This window comes from Pogoniulus pusillus, chromosome 25 (genome assembly GCF_015220805.1).
Source record: "Pogoniulus pusillus isolate bPogPus1 chromosome 25, bPogPus1.pri, whole genome shotgun sequence".
NCBI lineage: Eukaryota > Metazoa > Chordata > Aves > Piciformes > Lybiidae > Pogoniulus > Pogoniulus pusillus.
The window spans coordinates 11,472,662-11,486,178 of record NC_087288.1 but is presented as its reverse complement, the minus strand read 5'-3'; the positions used below and the strand labels follow the sequence as shown (position 1 = coordinate 11,486,178).

Here is a 13,517-nt window from a genome sequence, read left to right as displayed (position 1 = left end):
CGGCATTGCGCCGCTCGGGGCACCGCCGGCGTTGCCGCTCCGGGAGTGAATAAAGCGCGGTGGTCTCCTCATGTACGGCAGCGCTGCTTCGCTTCAGTCCAAGGTTTACGGTGGTCTCCTCATGTACGGCAGCGCTGCTTCGCTTCAGTCCAGGATTTTGGCTCCGTGCTCCCCTGCCTGAGGGAGTCTCCGCAGCAGCCGCTCCTCGCCGTCGCCTGCTCGGGGCTCACCGCAGGGCCCCGGAGCACCCCCAGCGCCTTGGAGGATTTGTTAAACCCCCGACAGAAGCCCTCCACGGGTCACGCTTATGGTTAGGTTTCCAGGGGAGGGTAACGAGAGTCGGAGGCGAGGAGCGCCGCTGCCTCGGGAAAGATCAGCGGTCTCCTCCCACGCCTCCTGCAGGCCCCACGCTCCCTTTCTGGCCGCCTGGAGAACAGGCACTCTGTTTGGTTATTTACACCTGCGGCCCTGGCACAGCAAAACAAAGAACAGACGCGAGCTGTTACTGCCTGCCAGTGTCATTTGCCACATATTCAGGACATACCGAAAGGTTCTTTACAGCAGACCATGCAGGCACCCTCCAACCAACAAAGCGCATGAAGGCTCACTCCTCCTCACCTACTGCTGCACTGTGTTCCGTCTTTCACATCAGACCACATCTAGGAGAAACAGACTCTTAAGGAAAACGCCGCGCTAACATGCACTGGGGCTGAGGAGAAAGAAACAACTGGGCTGTCTTATCTGGATTGCCTTAAGATGAGCTCTAGAAATAGTAGTAGTAAAATGGTTCGATTCTCCTTCTGCTAAAATGACTCAGACTTTTCCCTCCCAAGGGTGTCAGTCTACATTGCACCAATTCTAGGTATGCAGCAAAGGCACAGAGACTATGACTACAGCAGAGACCTTTCAAAACACTCCCTCTTGCAAAAAGCAAGGACTTCTTTTGCTTTTAGCATTAATTACAATCAATTAACTAATCCTGATTAGTCCAGATACTACTTGTCCAGGAGGTTCACAGAAACATCTGTCAGAACAGCCATCATTAGTTCTTTTGTAAATAAGTATCTGTAAACCATAAATGGCTTCTTTGGAGATGTGTTCTCAAGATGCACATTTGCTGTGCTTATGATCCTCCTACTGCAGAACATTGTAACTCCTGACAAAGTAGCTTTGTGGTGACAAAATCTGTAAAATCAAGAGTCAGGGTGCTGGAATTAGTATTAAAATTACAACTTCTAGGATTCTGGAGGTCTGGTTTGCATTACAACAACGTCCTCTCCCTCGAGCAACAACAGAGATCACGATCCCTGAATCTCAAGAGATTCCTTTTGTGCCAGGCCAAGGGAAAACTTCAAAGTCAGTAAGAGCTATAAGGCTCAATTGTGCTGTTTGTAGTTATTTCAGTGTACAAAACTACACCGGAGAAGAGCAGTTGATGCAACTGCAAAGCAGCAGCCATCACTAGTGGTGAGAATGAAGCTAATTTCCCCTGTGAAGCTGGACTTTGTTATCAAATTTAAGGATGATTGATACTGTTGCCTTTGCTGTACTTTGTTATCAATTTTAAGCATGATTGATGCTGTTGCCTTTACATTTTGCTGCTATACATTTTCAAAGCCCAAGTCAGCAACACTGTAAGTGGTGTTAAAAGATTTTATATGTCTTTTACATCATACATACAACTTCCTGTGAGCTTAAAGCAGATGTGTGTGATAGTTCAGAGCAGGCACTCTGAGGACGATACACTGAGGTTTAGCTATTTCAAACTCAGGAAAAGGTGGAGGTTCACCACATTTATTCACACTACAAAGCTGTGTTCAGTGCAATTGACGGCGCAGCGCTTTGTGCTGGAGCTGTGACAGCTGCCAACTCCTCTACAGCTTCCCTTGCACTTTGAAATGCACATCTAAGCAAACAAGTTGAAGATCTGTCTTTGCCTGAGCAGCCACATTTCAGCCAGTGTCAGCTGCAACTTCTCTCTATTCCTGTGCGAGACATAACATAGTTCAAGTAACCCTCACCCTAAACTCTACAGTTCTACTCTATCCCTACTCAAACTCCTACCTATCTCTACACAAACTCCTACCTATCTAAGCTACTGGCTGGTGCTCTGTTTTCTACGAACTGTGAGGTTCCCAGAATGAGCATCCTGATGTAAAAAAATCACAAGACTATAAAACTGAATGAAAACCTTAGGCCAGAGGTATTTCCTGTTGCTCGTGATCAACTGCAAGACAAATTAAACTGCTTTACTATGGTGTGCCATTTTTAGTGATTGTTTTATTAATGCAGAAATACCTGCTTAGCTTCATACCCATTCTTAAAGTGCAACAATGAAATCTGATAGTTCTTGTACATCCATATTTTCCAAGTGCTGTACCTAAAAGACAACGTCGTTCAGATTATGCCTCGTGGTTGTAAAATCTGTCATTATTTTTTAAGTACCATTTTGCTTTATTAACTAAAATAAACTGTACAAAAAGCTGTAGAGTTACATTAGCTTTGAACAATGTAGGATACACGTTCTCGGCCAAACTTTAGTGTGCAAACATTTTACATATTTTTTTTTTCCTCTTTAAAGTGACAAAATTAAGCCAACCTTGAAGTCAGAGTTCATGACTACAATACAAAACAGGAGACTAGATATGGCAAAAGAAATTCCCCACTGAAATCAACGCTATTGTATAATTTTATTTCTAATTCTTAAAAAAATATAAATGAATTTAGAAGAGAATCACAGTATAAGGGCCCTAACATCAGACCGTTACAAGGTACATAAAAATAGAAGACACAGATTTCTTTGAAACTTTAATCCTTTAAGCAGCAAGCATATCACTCTCCAGGCAAACACTGCTTAAAACAAACCCTACCCCCAAAACAGGACGTGCAAACTGTATGCACATGTTCTGCAAAGCACGCAATAAAGACATTTTGCTATGTACACACTTATTTAGTACTACAAATGCTAGGAGTTCCCTACTGTGTGCTACAGTGTATGCAAATTAAGAAATACTACCCATCTCTGACCCTCCCTCCCCCCTTCAAATACAGCACCTTTGCCCAGTTGTAGAATATTTAAACAAGATCAAATGGAATTACAATGTACTGAACAGTTTTATAGCAGTTGGTGGTGGCCAACTGTACTGCAACACCCAACATTCTGCATACTGAAGGCTATTGACAAGAGACAAGACAAAGTTTAGCAAAAGGTACAATACACACACCTGGGGAGACTCAATGCTAAATAAAAAAAGAAAGAAGAAGAAAAAAATCCTGGAGATGCACCTTATCACTATTAACAACTAAAGTGAGATACTCAGGATGTCAACACGTACCGGATCAGTTTTGGACTGGTTTTAATGTTTGGAGAGCAGCCAGATTGAGGGTGAGGGGACACTTATGGCCACAGATTCCTCAGTGCTTGTTTCACAATGCTGCTTTCATTAGAAGAGAGGTCATCTGATGTGCACAGAGTGGCTAAGCATCTACTCTGCTGCAAAAGAAAATTTGCAAGAACGACCTTTTGCATGAGACCTCAGTACACCAGTGAGAGCTGCTGGGGAATTAAAAAAAATAACCCAGTTTATGTGAAAATGTTTTTAAGTGAAGAACTAAACCATAACAGTCAACACTAACTGCGATTCAGGCCACAATCATCCAACTTTAATACTAGATTTACAAATGAAATAGGGTCTGATGCTAAAGAACTTCCCTTTACGCAGAAAAAGGCTGTAGCCACCTGCTAAACTGATCATCAGAGCATCCAATTCATCTGTGAAAAAATCCAAGGGAGAGCACATTCTATTTTCAAACAGTCATTTTAGTCAAGAGCAAATCTAGTTAATAACAGAATGGATTGAAAAGGACTTTCAAGAATCATTTTGGCTGTAGGAAAGATTAACTTTCGATGGAGTAGGGCAGTCAACAAGAATGTTATTACATAGTCAAGAATGTAGTATTTTTCAATAGCTTGATTCATATTCACATAGTTCCAAAACAGTGCTACTCAAATTTGTAGCCTGGTTTACTTTAAGGGTAGAGGCATCTATGTTTAAAAAAAGCCACAAGAAAACGAAACCAGAAAAAATCCTAAACAGACAAAATCCTAAACAGACCAACTCCCCCCCCCCCAAAAAAAAAAACAACCAACAGCTCACAAACCAAAAATAACACACCACACCCCAAACCACTGTAGGACATAAACTAAGGTTTCAGACAAGAACAGTGCGGAAAGAATCCCTTTTGATCTCCTAAAATTTGGAAGCAATAATACCCACAGATTTTCAGTCAGAGAAACAAAAGAAAAGGAAATGTACAACAGCCTCAACCTAGCTAAATTAGCTCTGCCAGAAATAGCAGAAATCAGAGATAATCATTTAACAGCAAGACTGGGGTGGCAGCAGGTAGCTCTACTGCCACAACATTCTACTATCAACATTAACCTCTCTACTTCCCTCATGAATTCTTAGGCAAGATAACCTAACAACACAAATTGAAGACAGCCATTCTCAGAAGACTGAAATTCTACTGCACTTAAATAAAAGTATTAGTGGAAACTCAGAATTTAATTAATGCTTCTTGCTATGTTTCCTCTCCTCTCATCCCCCGGGTGGTAGAAGTCACTGCCCCTCTCTACCCCACAGGAGATACTGCAACAGGAAACTGGACTCCTAACTTCCATGAGTAGAACACGTGTGAGAATTACTAAGTTTGGTACAATAGCTCACTGAGTCTTCAGCATACTCTTTCAGAAGAGCATTTAATAAGACAGTACCTTTTTAAAGAAGAAAAAAGTGTTTTAGGAAGAACATGAAGAGAAGAAAACAACTACATTCTACAAGTGCATGAAATGCTTCTACCGTTATTTAGACAGGGCCAAAAATTCTGAATCTAAGGCCATTGTTCTTTAGCACTAAAATGTACCAAAAAAACCCTCACACACACACACACAAACCCCCCCAACACTACATTTAAGTCTCCTACAGTATTATCTATTTCTAGATTTGCCAGACTACTTTCCTGTCGTTAAGATGTTTGACTACAAAGAACTGTAATAAAATAAATAGAGTAAAAATCAGTTAAACAAAATCTTGGTGTGTTGAACATTTATTCATTTAAGAAGTTAGCTTCCTTCAACAGTTATTTGTCTAGAGGAGGGCTGTATTGTAGGCATTGTTCTGCTGTACAAGTCTTTGACATAAAAATACTTTTATACAGGTGGTCATTCACATGGTTCCGTTATTAGCTTGCTCCTCTGCAGAACTGGTCTGACACCTGTGAAGGCTTGCTCTTTTCTCTCCTTCATTGTTTGGGAAAAAAAAAAATGGATACATTTATTTTCAGATGTAGGAGTTAACATAATTCTGCTTATTTCTTCAGTGTAGAGTGGACTGAGATTCTGTCTGAATTCCAATAAGCGAAGGCGGCTGCTGGCCGCTGACTGTAGTTAACACCGGCCTTGGGTTGAGACGAGGAGGCATGGAATTAGCTGGGCGGATGAGTGGTGGGGGAGGCTGGTTTAGAGTTGGCCTTGGCTGAATAAACCGTGCCTGCTGCTGCAGTGGGGGAGGCTGACGATGGAGAGCAGGAGCAGCAGGAAGCGCTGGACGAAGTAACGGGGGCGGCTGATTTAAAGTTGCCATGGGAGCGGTAGGTGCCGGAGCAGATGCCTGTGCTGGAGGTGAAGGGCCTAAACACTGAGTGGCCGGAGTGCTTTGTGCCTGCACAAAGGACAAAAGACAAGACTGTGTGAACAGCCACCCCAGCCACAGTGCCACGCAGTTGGGCTGCCACTGTCCACTACACAGGAAACAACATTAAAAAAAACAAAACAAAACCAAAAACCTGAGAAGTAACTGAAAAGAAATCACCAACCAAAACATTACAGACAGCAGAACTAAAATATAATAGGAAGCAAGAGTCTTCTTCTAGGACAAAACCTGTATTTTAACAACAGCGATCATCATTATGACAGGTGCTGTCCTGCTCCCAGCTGGTCAATGAGACTGGCTGAAGTTCTATGCAAGCTCAGCGCCATTCTTTACAATGAGGTTTGCCACTCCATACCAGTTAACCTTACATTACGTCTCTAAATAAAATGCTGTTCCTCAACCCATGCTTACTTATTTCTGGTACACAAAACACACCTCATCTTCTTCATCAGTGCTCTTTCCTGATGGCACATTAGAAGTATTTTTTGTGTCCTCCCCTAAAGCAGAAGCATCACCATTAGAAGCCAGGGTTCCTTGTTCCGCTTCCCATTCCTGCAATACCTCCTCTAAGTTAAACCGACGCCTGTAGTTTACAAAGAAGTTCTTCACTTGGCCAACAGTCTTGTTGCCAATTACATCTGCAATAGCTTGAAAATCTTTACCATATTTTCGGACACCTGGAAGGCAAAGTAAATAACATAGCTGTGAAGAATCAGTCAGACACAGCTACGTGTGATGTATTCAGAGAGAGAGAAGCTATGGGACCTGCAAACCAAGGAGGTGCTAATTAGGAGACTTCTCACTTAAGAGAAGGCCTCCATTTCCATTAAAACAAAATCAATTTTAATTGTAAAACTATCAACACACAAATCAAGAACTTTATTAAAAGACCATTACCCAGTCTTCTTAAAGATCCTGGCTTACTCACCCAGCCTCCCAACCTAAAACCAGGGATCTGCCTCACCACAAAGTGTTTCAGTGTGCTTACGGTTAAGGGCAAAAGCCCCAAATGAATTCAAGACAGGAGAGGGAAAGTGACAGAACGTGTGTGCACAGCTGTAAACAGGGTGTCAAAGGTTGAGTTTTAACCTGCTATTATTCAAGAACATCCTGCCTCATGCCAGCTTCAAAATTAAAGTGATGGCTGGAGCAAAAGTATTATGGGGCTTGAAGTTCAGATTGTAACACGAGCAGCTTCCTGTTTCAGCTGCTGCTTCTGAGTTCTGAGGTTTTGAGTGTTGCCTCTCTCCCATTGAGATGGCAGTGGGACAGGGAGGGATGGGTTTTTGCTCACTTGCTTACTCTTGCTGCTTTCTGCAATACTTTCTCCTGCAAAAAGGCCAAGATAATTGTGCATTGTGTTATGATCTGATTTGCTCAGTAAAACTTTGTAACTCAACCTGGAGGGTTTTTTGATGTTCTATTTTCCCCTCACTTTTGTGTTGTAGGGACAACTCTGTGTTAAACTAAGACACAGAGTGTAACACTAGAAATGTCAAGTGACAAACTCTGACAGCTTCTACAGCTTCCCTCCACGCTGCCTGCACACAAACGTGCCCTGTGCAGTAACAGCGATTGAGGGTGGTTGCTATTGGACCAAGCACAGCGCAGAACCTGTGCCACATTCCTGTACTTGTAACATGCTCTACCGAGGCTATAACGAGCAATGGGCAAGCATTCACCTCACCAAGTATTTTTAACACTTTCATTCAGCATTTGAGCTGGGTGGAAGAACCTGGGATATGGGGACAATGGCCTTGGAGAATGCAAGTAAATAAAAGCTACTGGTGTCATTTACAAGACAGCCCAGCACAAGCCTCTTGGATCAACAAGCAGCAGTATGACAGAACATCTTTGCATCACTCTTTTCATTCCTCTTCATATTGAACAAGCACTTCACAATACCCACAAGAAAATCCCAGTATGTACTACTTAAAATTTTAAGCTACATTTGGTTAATACATGCAAAAAACTGAAGTGCAACATCTCATGGTTTGTGAGCCACAACTGGAACAATAACCTGAATTTTATTTTCTCTCAGTTGTGTTTTGAGTTTGGATCTACTTCCTTCTCTCTCCTGCTCAATTCTGAAACTCTCCAGCATCCCACAAACCAGCTTTTAAGTGCACAAGGCATATTTTTGATCACAAGTGTCCAAAAATTTGGAGACTAAAATAAACAAACTAGTTTTATTTCAGACTGAGTAAACAGAAGACTCGTTTTTTGTTCTCAGCTATGCATGAGTGAATTACTGTTTGACTTTTTCTGTGAAGCTCCTGATAACTAAGCTAATTCAGAACAGCTTGTAGTGCTTAAAGGACAGGCATTCTGTCTCATTACAGGACAAGAAATCTATGCTAGATTTCATGCTTCATTTTAGAAAGTGAAGCAAAGGATGGAGAAAGTGAGGGTTGTTTCAAATCCAAAAGCTATATTCTATTTCAATTTCATTGTGAGGAGTATGACCTTCAGTTTGTTCTGCTCTATTCATTAACAGGCACTTCTGATATGGTAATGTACACCACCCACTGCAATTTAAGAGAGGAGTTCAGCTCCAGGATAGTAACAATTTCTGCAGCCAGAGCTGATGTTGCAATTGTCAAGAGCCCAGCTACATTATTTAAGAACTTTTCTAGGGCATATGAAAGAATCCAGACATCCTGACTGCAAGAACCTTGGAAAGAGAACAAAGGGACCTAGCAGAGCCACATGGGAGGGGCACATACTCGGGCAAAGCAAAAGAGATTTGACTCTGCATTTTGTCAGCTGTACAAGGTTATCATCTAGACCCCTTAAAAGCTGTGTTTGCCCACAAAGCACTCTCCAGAGGTTCAATATTCTTCGATTGCCCTACTGTTACTGCCCTTACTAATTTAAAGTTATCATTAAACATCCACTGCAACACATCTAGCATCTGTATAACTCATCAAGAAAACAAAATGCCCAGCAGAACAAAGCATATTTTTGTTTGAAGACTAATTCAGACTTTTAGTGATTTCAGCCTTTTTTGTTACTATGCTGCCTACACTTCTCCCTTCCTCTGATTTGCAAACAACAGGGCACAGCTACCTAACTTCAGCTGAAGTTGTCAAAAGTCTTAAAGACTATTTCCAAACAACTTGAAAATTCTTCTGCTTCTAACCCCCCTTGCCAATCCTCCAAACTCACCTGGCATGTAAGGCAAACTCTGGTGTTAAGGTAGAGGGGTGGAAAGAAGGTGGAAGGGTGGTTGGGAGCCCCTCCTGTGGACTGTGGTTTCTGAGACTTGCTGTGTTTCTTTATTACTTTTAACTTGTATACTTCTGTCTATAGCTGTAAACATCTGCTTGTATATTGTGCTAAGCTGTGAATATAAAGCTTCAGTCCTTAACTTCCAGCTGGCTGAGTCTAGTCTGGGTGATTTCATAAGAGTGGGGTGGGTGGATAACTCCCAAACCATCACAGTGGTTCATCTTGAATGTCAGAGAAACTCATACATCCAAATTTGATGCTGTCTATGCTGCTTCATGTTGTGCAGCTCAGTGAGCACAGAGACACACAAAACAGCAGCATGGATCCAAAGCAATACAATACAGCATCACAACGAGGCAGAAAGAGTTAATGGTAGCCTCTGGGTCACAAGACCTGCAGTTTCACTGTGATGAGATTGCAGCACTCTCAGCAACTACCTTATGTAGAGGTAAATCCCACTTGTACCAGCTATTCTGACTGCAACACCACAAGAGTCATGCACTGCTTTTTCATTAAAATGTTGTTTTGAACAAGTCTCTAAACACTTTTTTTTGCAATTGCATTTATCATATGGCTGAGATCCTGATAGTGCTCATGCGTTTCTGTACATAAATTAAGTCTTAATAATAGCTTTAAAAAAAATCAAGTAATTAGCTGGCCCATTAGACTCAGTAATTGTTCACAATTTTGAACAGTAACCTAATCAATTATACTGCAAAAGACTGTCTTGGACATCAGCATGAGTCCACAAGCCCATTACACACAGCCACACTGCTTTTACTGTAACACATTCAGCTCTACTTTAAGGTGAGCTTTTGACCACCCCCTCTTTAATTACTGCCACTATCTTGAGCTCACATATGACAAGATTTTCATGTGAAGGAAAACAATACCAAAATTACACTACTGCAGAGTATTGCTATGATTTCCATGACTGCTTTTAATGTCTGAAGTGAACAAATCACAGGAGCAGCACCTACCTGGTTATGCTAATGCTTTCTGCAAAATTATTAAAAGCAGATGTCAAAATGTATCAATACATTTGATGAAATAAGTCTATTTTAAATGCATAAACTAAACATTCCTATGCTCAGGTCAACTTCCAAGTTCAAGCCTAACAAGATAGGTTTTAGAACTGCAACCTTGGCTACTTTCTTCTACAAATAGTCAGGGCAAAAAAGACAGCATGGCTCCTTCCTGGGCAAGTCTATCAGCTCAGGTAATTATTTTGAAGCAAGACATCAGGGTTCTTAGACTGAGAGGCAGCAGGACAAAACCTGCAACACTCTCATTCCAGGAAGGACACTCTACTACTATTGGGCTAGAGATGAAGGAGGAACAATAGTAATCCACTGCTCCTGGTGTTACAGTTCTCTACCATCACTGTTTTATAGAGTGGCAAAGGAAGAGGGCTATGAAGGAAACAGCAGGTATGAAAAAGCACATGAAAATTCAATGAGAACAGGTTTCTTTCAGGTGGTCTCACTTCTCACCCCACCCTTAAGTATTGAAGCTGACTACTCTTATAAAACACAAAGTATTCCCTAGATAATTGACCAGAAGACTCCTCTGCAGGAAGCCATCAACAACCCAAGTTCTCTTTTGCACATGCTCCAGTTTTATTCCTGCCAGTTGCATAGCTTAATGAAAGGTGTTTAAGGCCAGGCTGGATGAGGCTCTGGCCAGCCTGATCTAGGGTAGGGTGTTGCTGCCCATGGCAGGGGGGTTGAAACTAGATGATCCTTGTGGTCCCTTCCAACCCTGATCCTGTGATTCTATGAAAGCTAAATGCTTTTTTACCACTTTCCAAACTGATGCTTAGTGAGAGCTAAAGTAACTGAACTATGAAAATGCAAGATGGTTTGAAACCTTTCCTCCTAAGGCAGGCACAGTGATACTTGGATTTCCCCCACTTCTCCAGTGAGCATTCTATTTACTGGACTGCCATGTTAAAGATAAGCACATCCTCCTGTTGCATCTGGGTACAAAACTAAAATGAGGCTATTGGCAGTACTGACAAGATAAACTTATGACAAAAAGTGGTTTGAGGATGCTCATGCCAGCGTGAGGCATGTAAGCTGAGAGGTGTGATTGCAGATTCATCACCCTCTTCAGCACTTCTATTCATCCATCAAACTAAACCTAACTTTTAGGTTGAGTCATCTGGCTAGTAACTTTTCAGGTATGGCACACCTGACAACTTTACACTGACACCCTGATCCAGCTGTAAGTTTTATACTGCAGTCCAGTCTTTCATTTGAAAGGTGAAGAATACTGAGAAATAAAGCAAATGTGTATAACTGAGCTAATTATATTATCTTCAAAAAGATTATCCACAGAAGTGAGTCAATACATAGCACCTTCAAGACAGCACTAGGCTCTCCAGATACTTCCCTTGCATGTTCCTTGGATAGGCAGTGCATTAAGGCAAAATGAGAGTCAGTACATATAAATGTATGTTAGCTGCAGCATTTCTAGTATGCTATTGCTATTTTTTCCCCCTCCAGTACGACTGTTAGCAAAGTATCCATATCCAGCTTCACTCTTCAAAAAGGCCTCCACTGGGTAGATATCTGCTCTTTTATTCCCTCACAGAGAAAAGTAACTGCAAAGTAGTTTTAGTTGTGATTTTTCCTACTTTAAGAATACAAAGAGATGTCTTATAAGTGTGTGCTTCAAAGTATTACTTCCATCTTCCACTTCAGAGAAATTAATGTAAGGTGATTAAGAAGAATGAAAGGACTTTTTGGTACTGTTACAGTTGTTAAACCCAGCTTAGCTTTTCTGTTTGAGATTCACTATGGAGAACTGAAAGATTTAGTATCATCTTGCTAGAATGAATGCCCTAAATATTCTCATTAGTTTTGCTGCTTTCCCAGTGATCTTGCAAGACCAGATAAAGCTCATTATAGGGAAAAAATATAAACATAAGCCAGAATACCTCTTCAAATCCTTTGCATTGGATTTCAAGTCACTACTATTAACATACCTTGTACTGCAAGAAGCTGCTCTTCTGTGGTCCAACGGGCATTGATTTTCTGATTAGACTAGTAAAGTTAGAAAAATGGCACAAAGGTCATTAAAATGTTTAAACAGCTTCCAAATACATGAGCATCATAACATGGTTTTACGTGCACTACATTTTGAAACACAGGTAAAAAGCTCTTGCTTTAAGTGTATAGTCTAAGATTGCTCACATGATGAGGAAATAGCATTTAAGCTCAGAACTATATCCATAGTTTTTCCTTTGTTTTCCTATAGTTATTAATATCAGCTAAACCATAACTTAAGCACAAGCTGGTGAACTTTATGCAGATGGAATGTGAATTTAGTTACATTTATCTAATTTATCTTGGTGTTTGGCATTCATGTTATATTTCACATCCAAGCCTTTAAAACAAGGAGAACTTCAGATCATTCACTTTGGATGCCCCAATGTATACACAGTCAAGCTTTCACACAGAACATAGAAGTCACAGCTAGCAATCTACATTATCTACTAAAAAAAGTCAGATCATATTCGATTTTAACTCTGTATTGTCATGAACAGATAGAATCATAGAACAGTTTAGGTTGGAAGGGACCTCAAGGCTCATACAAGGTGTCCAGGCAGGGACACCTCCCACTAGAACAGGTTGCTCAAGGCCTCATCCAACCTGATATGACATTTCATTTGTCTGCTTGTTTGTTCAGCCATAAAAGAAGCCCATCATTCTTTGTGAAGAAGCCAGACTCACCCATGCATGCAATTAAGTGAATTTTGTTTAAACTGCAGCTGCAATGCAAACTATACTGCAGCAAAAGATTTCTGTATCTTTCCCCCACTCTAAGTGCAAGGCCACAAGTTCTAACTCACCTCAGGAGGTTTGAATTCTTCAATCCCGCCTTCCATTTTCTGTTTAAGTGCACTGTTTACTTGCTTAGCATTTTGAACCTTGGTCAAAAACAACAAAGTTAATCAGCTCCACAAAGAAAGTTGGTCACTTTACACATATATCTTCACTAGGATTGCCACAAGTGTACCTCCTAAGTCAGAAAGAGAAATATTATGGTTTAAGGCTTCACTACTTTTAACTGGTTAAAAGTAAGTAATAAAAAGACAGCAGTTTACTATGGAGAGAAAAAATACTTAAGCCACTCTTTCAAAAGAACAGTTTGTCTGCAGAATACTAGAAGCAGGACATAAGCAAGTTCTGGTAATGTTCTTGCAGAGGAATGCTGAATATTCTAGACATAAAACTTGGTTCTTAGAAATCTAAGTGAGGTGTACCATAACCATTAGCTTCTTCCTTCTCCAAAAAGCAAAACAAAAGTGTTTATGAGATACTTCCAGTTAGTTCCTTCTAAAAGATGGCTTTTCATTGACCTCATCATGATTTCCTTTAAGGGTGACTCCTGAGAGGATTTAAAATACTTAAATAAAGTATCTTGGTGTATAGAAAGGAGAGAGCCTCCAAATTCCATATCCATTAACCATTTAAACCTGATAGTAATGCATAGAAGATAACACAGGTAAGAAAATAGTTCTGCACAGCTACTGCAAGTGTTCTTAAGTATGGACACAAAAGCAGACAA

At 40.9% G+C, this 13,517-nt stretch overlaps 1 protein-coding gene across 3 annotated transcripts in view; it reads right to left on the bottom strand.

Annotated features, from left to right (window-relative positions):
- Positions 1-2,260: 2,260 nt before the first annotated feature.
- RCOR3 (REST corepressor 3) overlaps positions 2,261-13,517 on the bottom strand; it is a 29,805-nt gene continuing 18,548 nt past the window's right edge. For all 3 annotated transcript variants that reach the window (XM_064164446.1, XM_064164444.1, XM_064164447.1), the window contains 4 exons: positions 12,799-12,876; positions 11,932-11,989; positions 6,147-6,388; positions 2,261-5,720 (listed from right to left, as the gene is read on the bottom strand). In XM_064164446.1, coding sequence (XP_064020516.1) covers positions 5,376-5,720; positions 6,147-6,388; positions 11,932-11,989; positions 12,799-12,876 — 723 coding nt within the window. In that variant the 3' untranslated portion in view covers positions 2,261-5,375. The remainder of the gene's footprint in view (positions 5,721-6,146; positions 6,389-11,931; positions 11,990-12,798; positions 12,877-13,517) is intronic.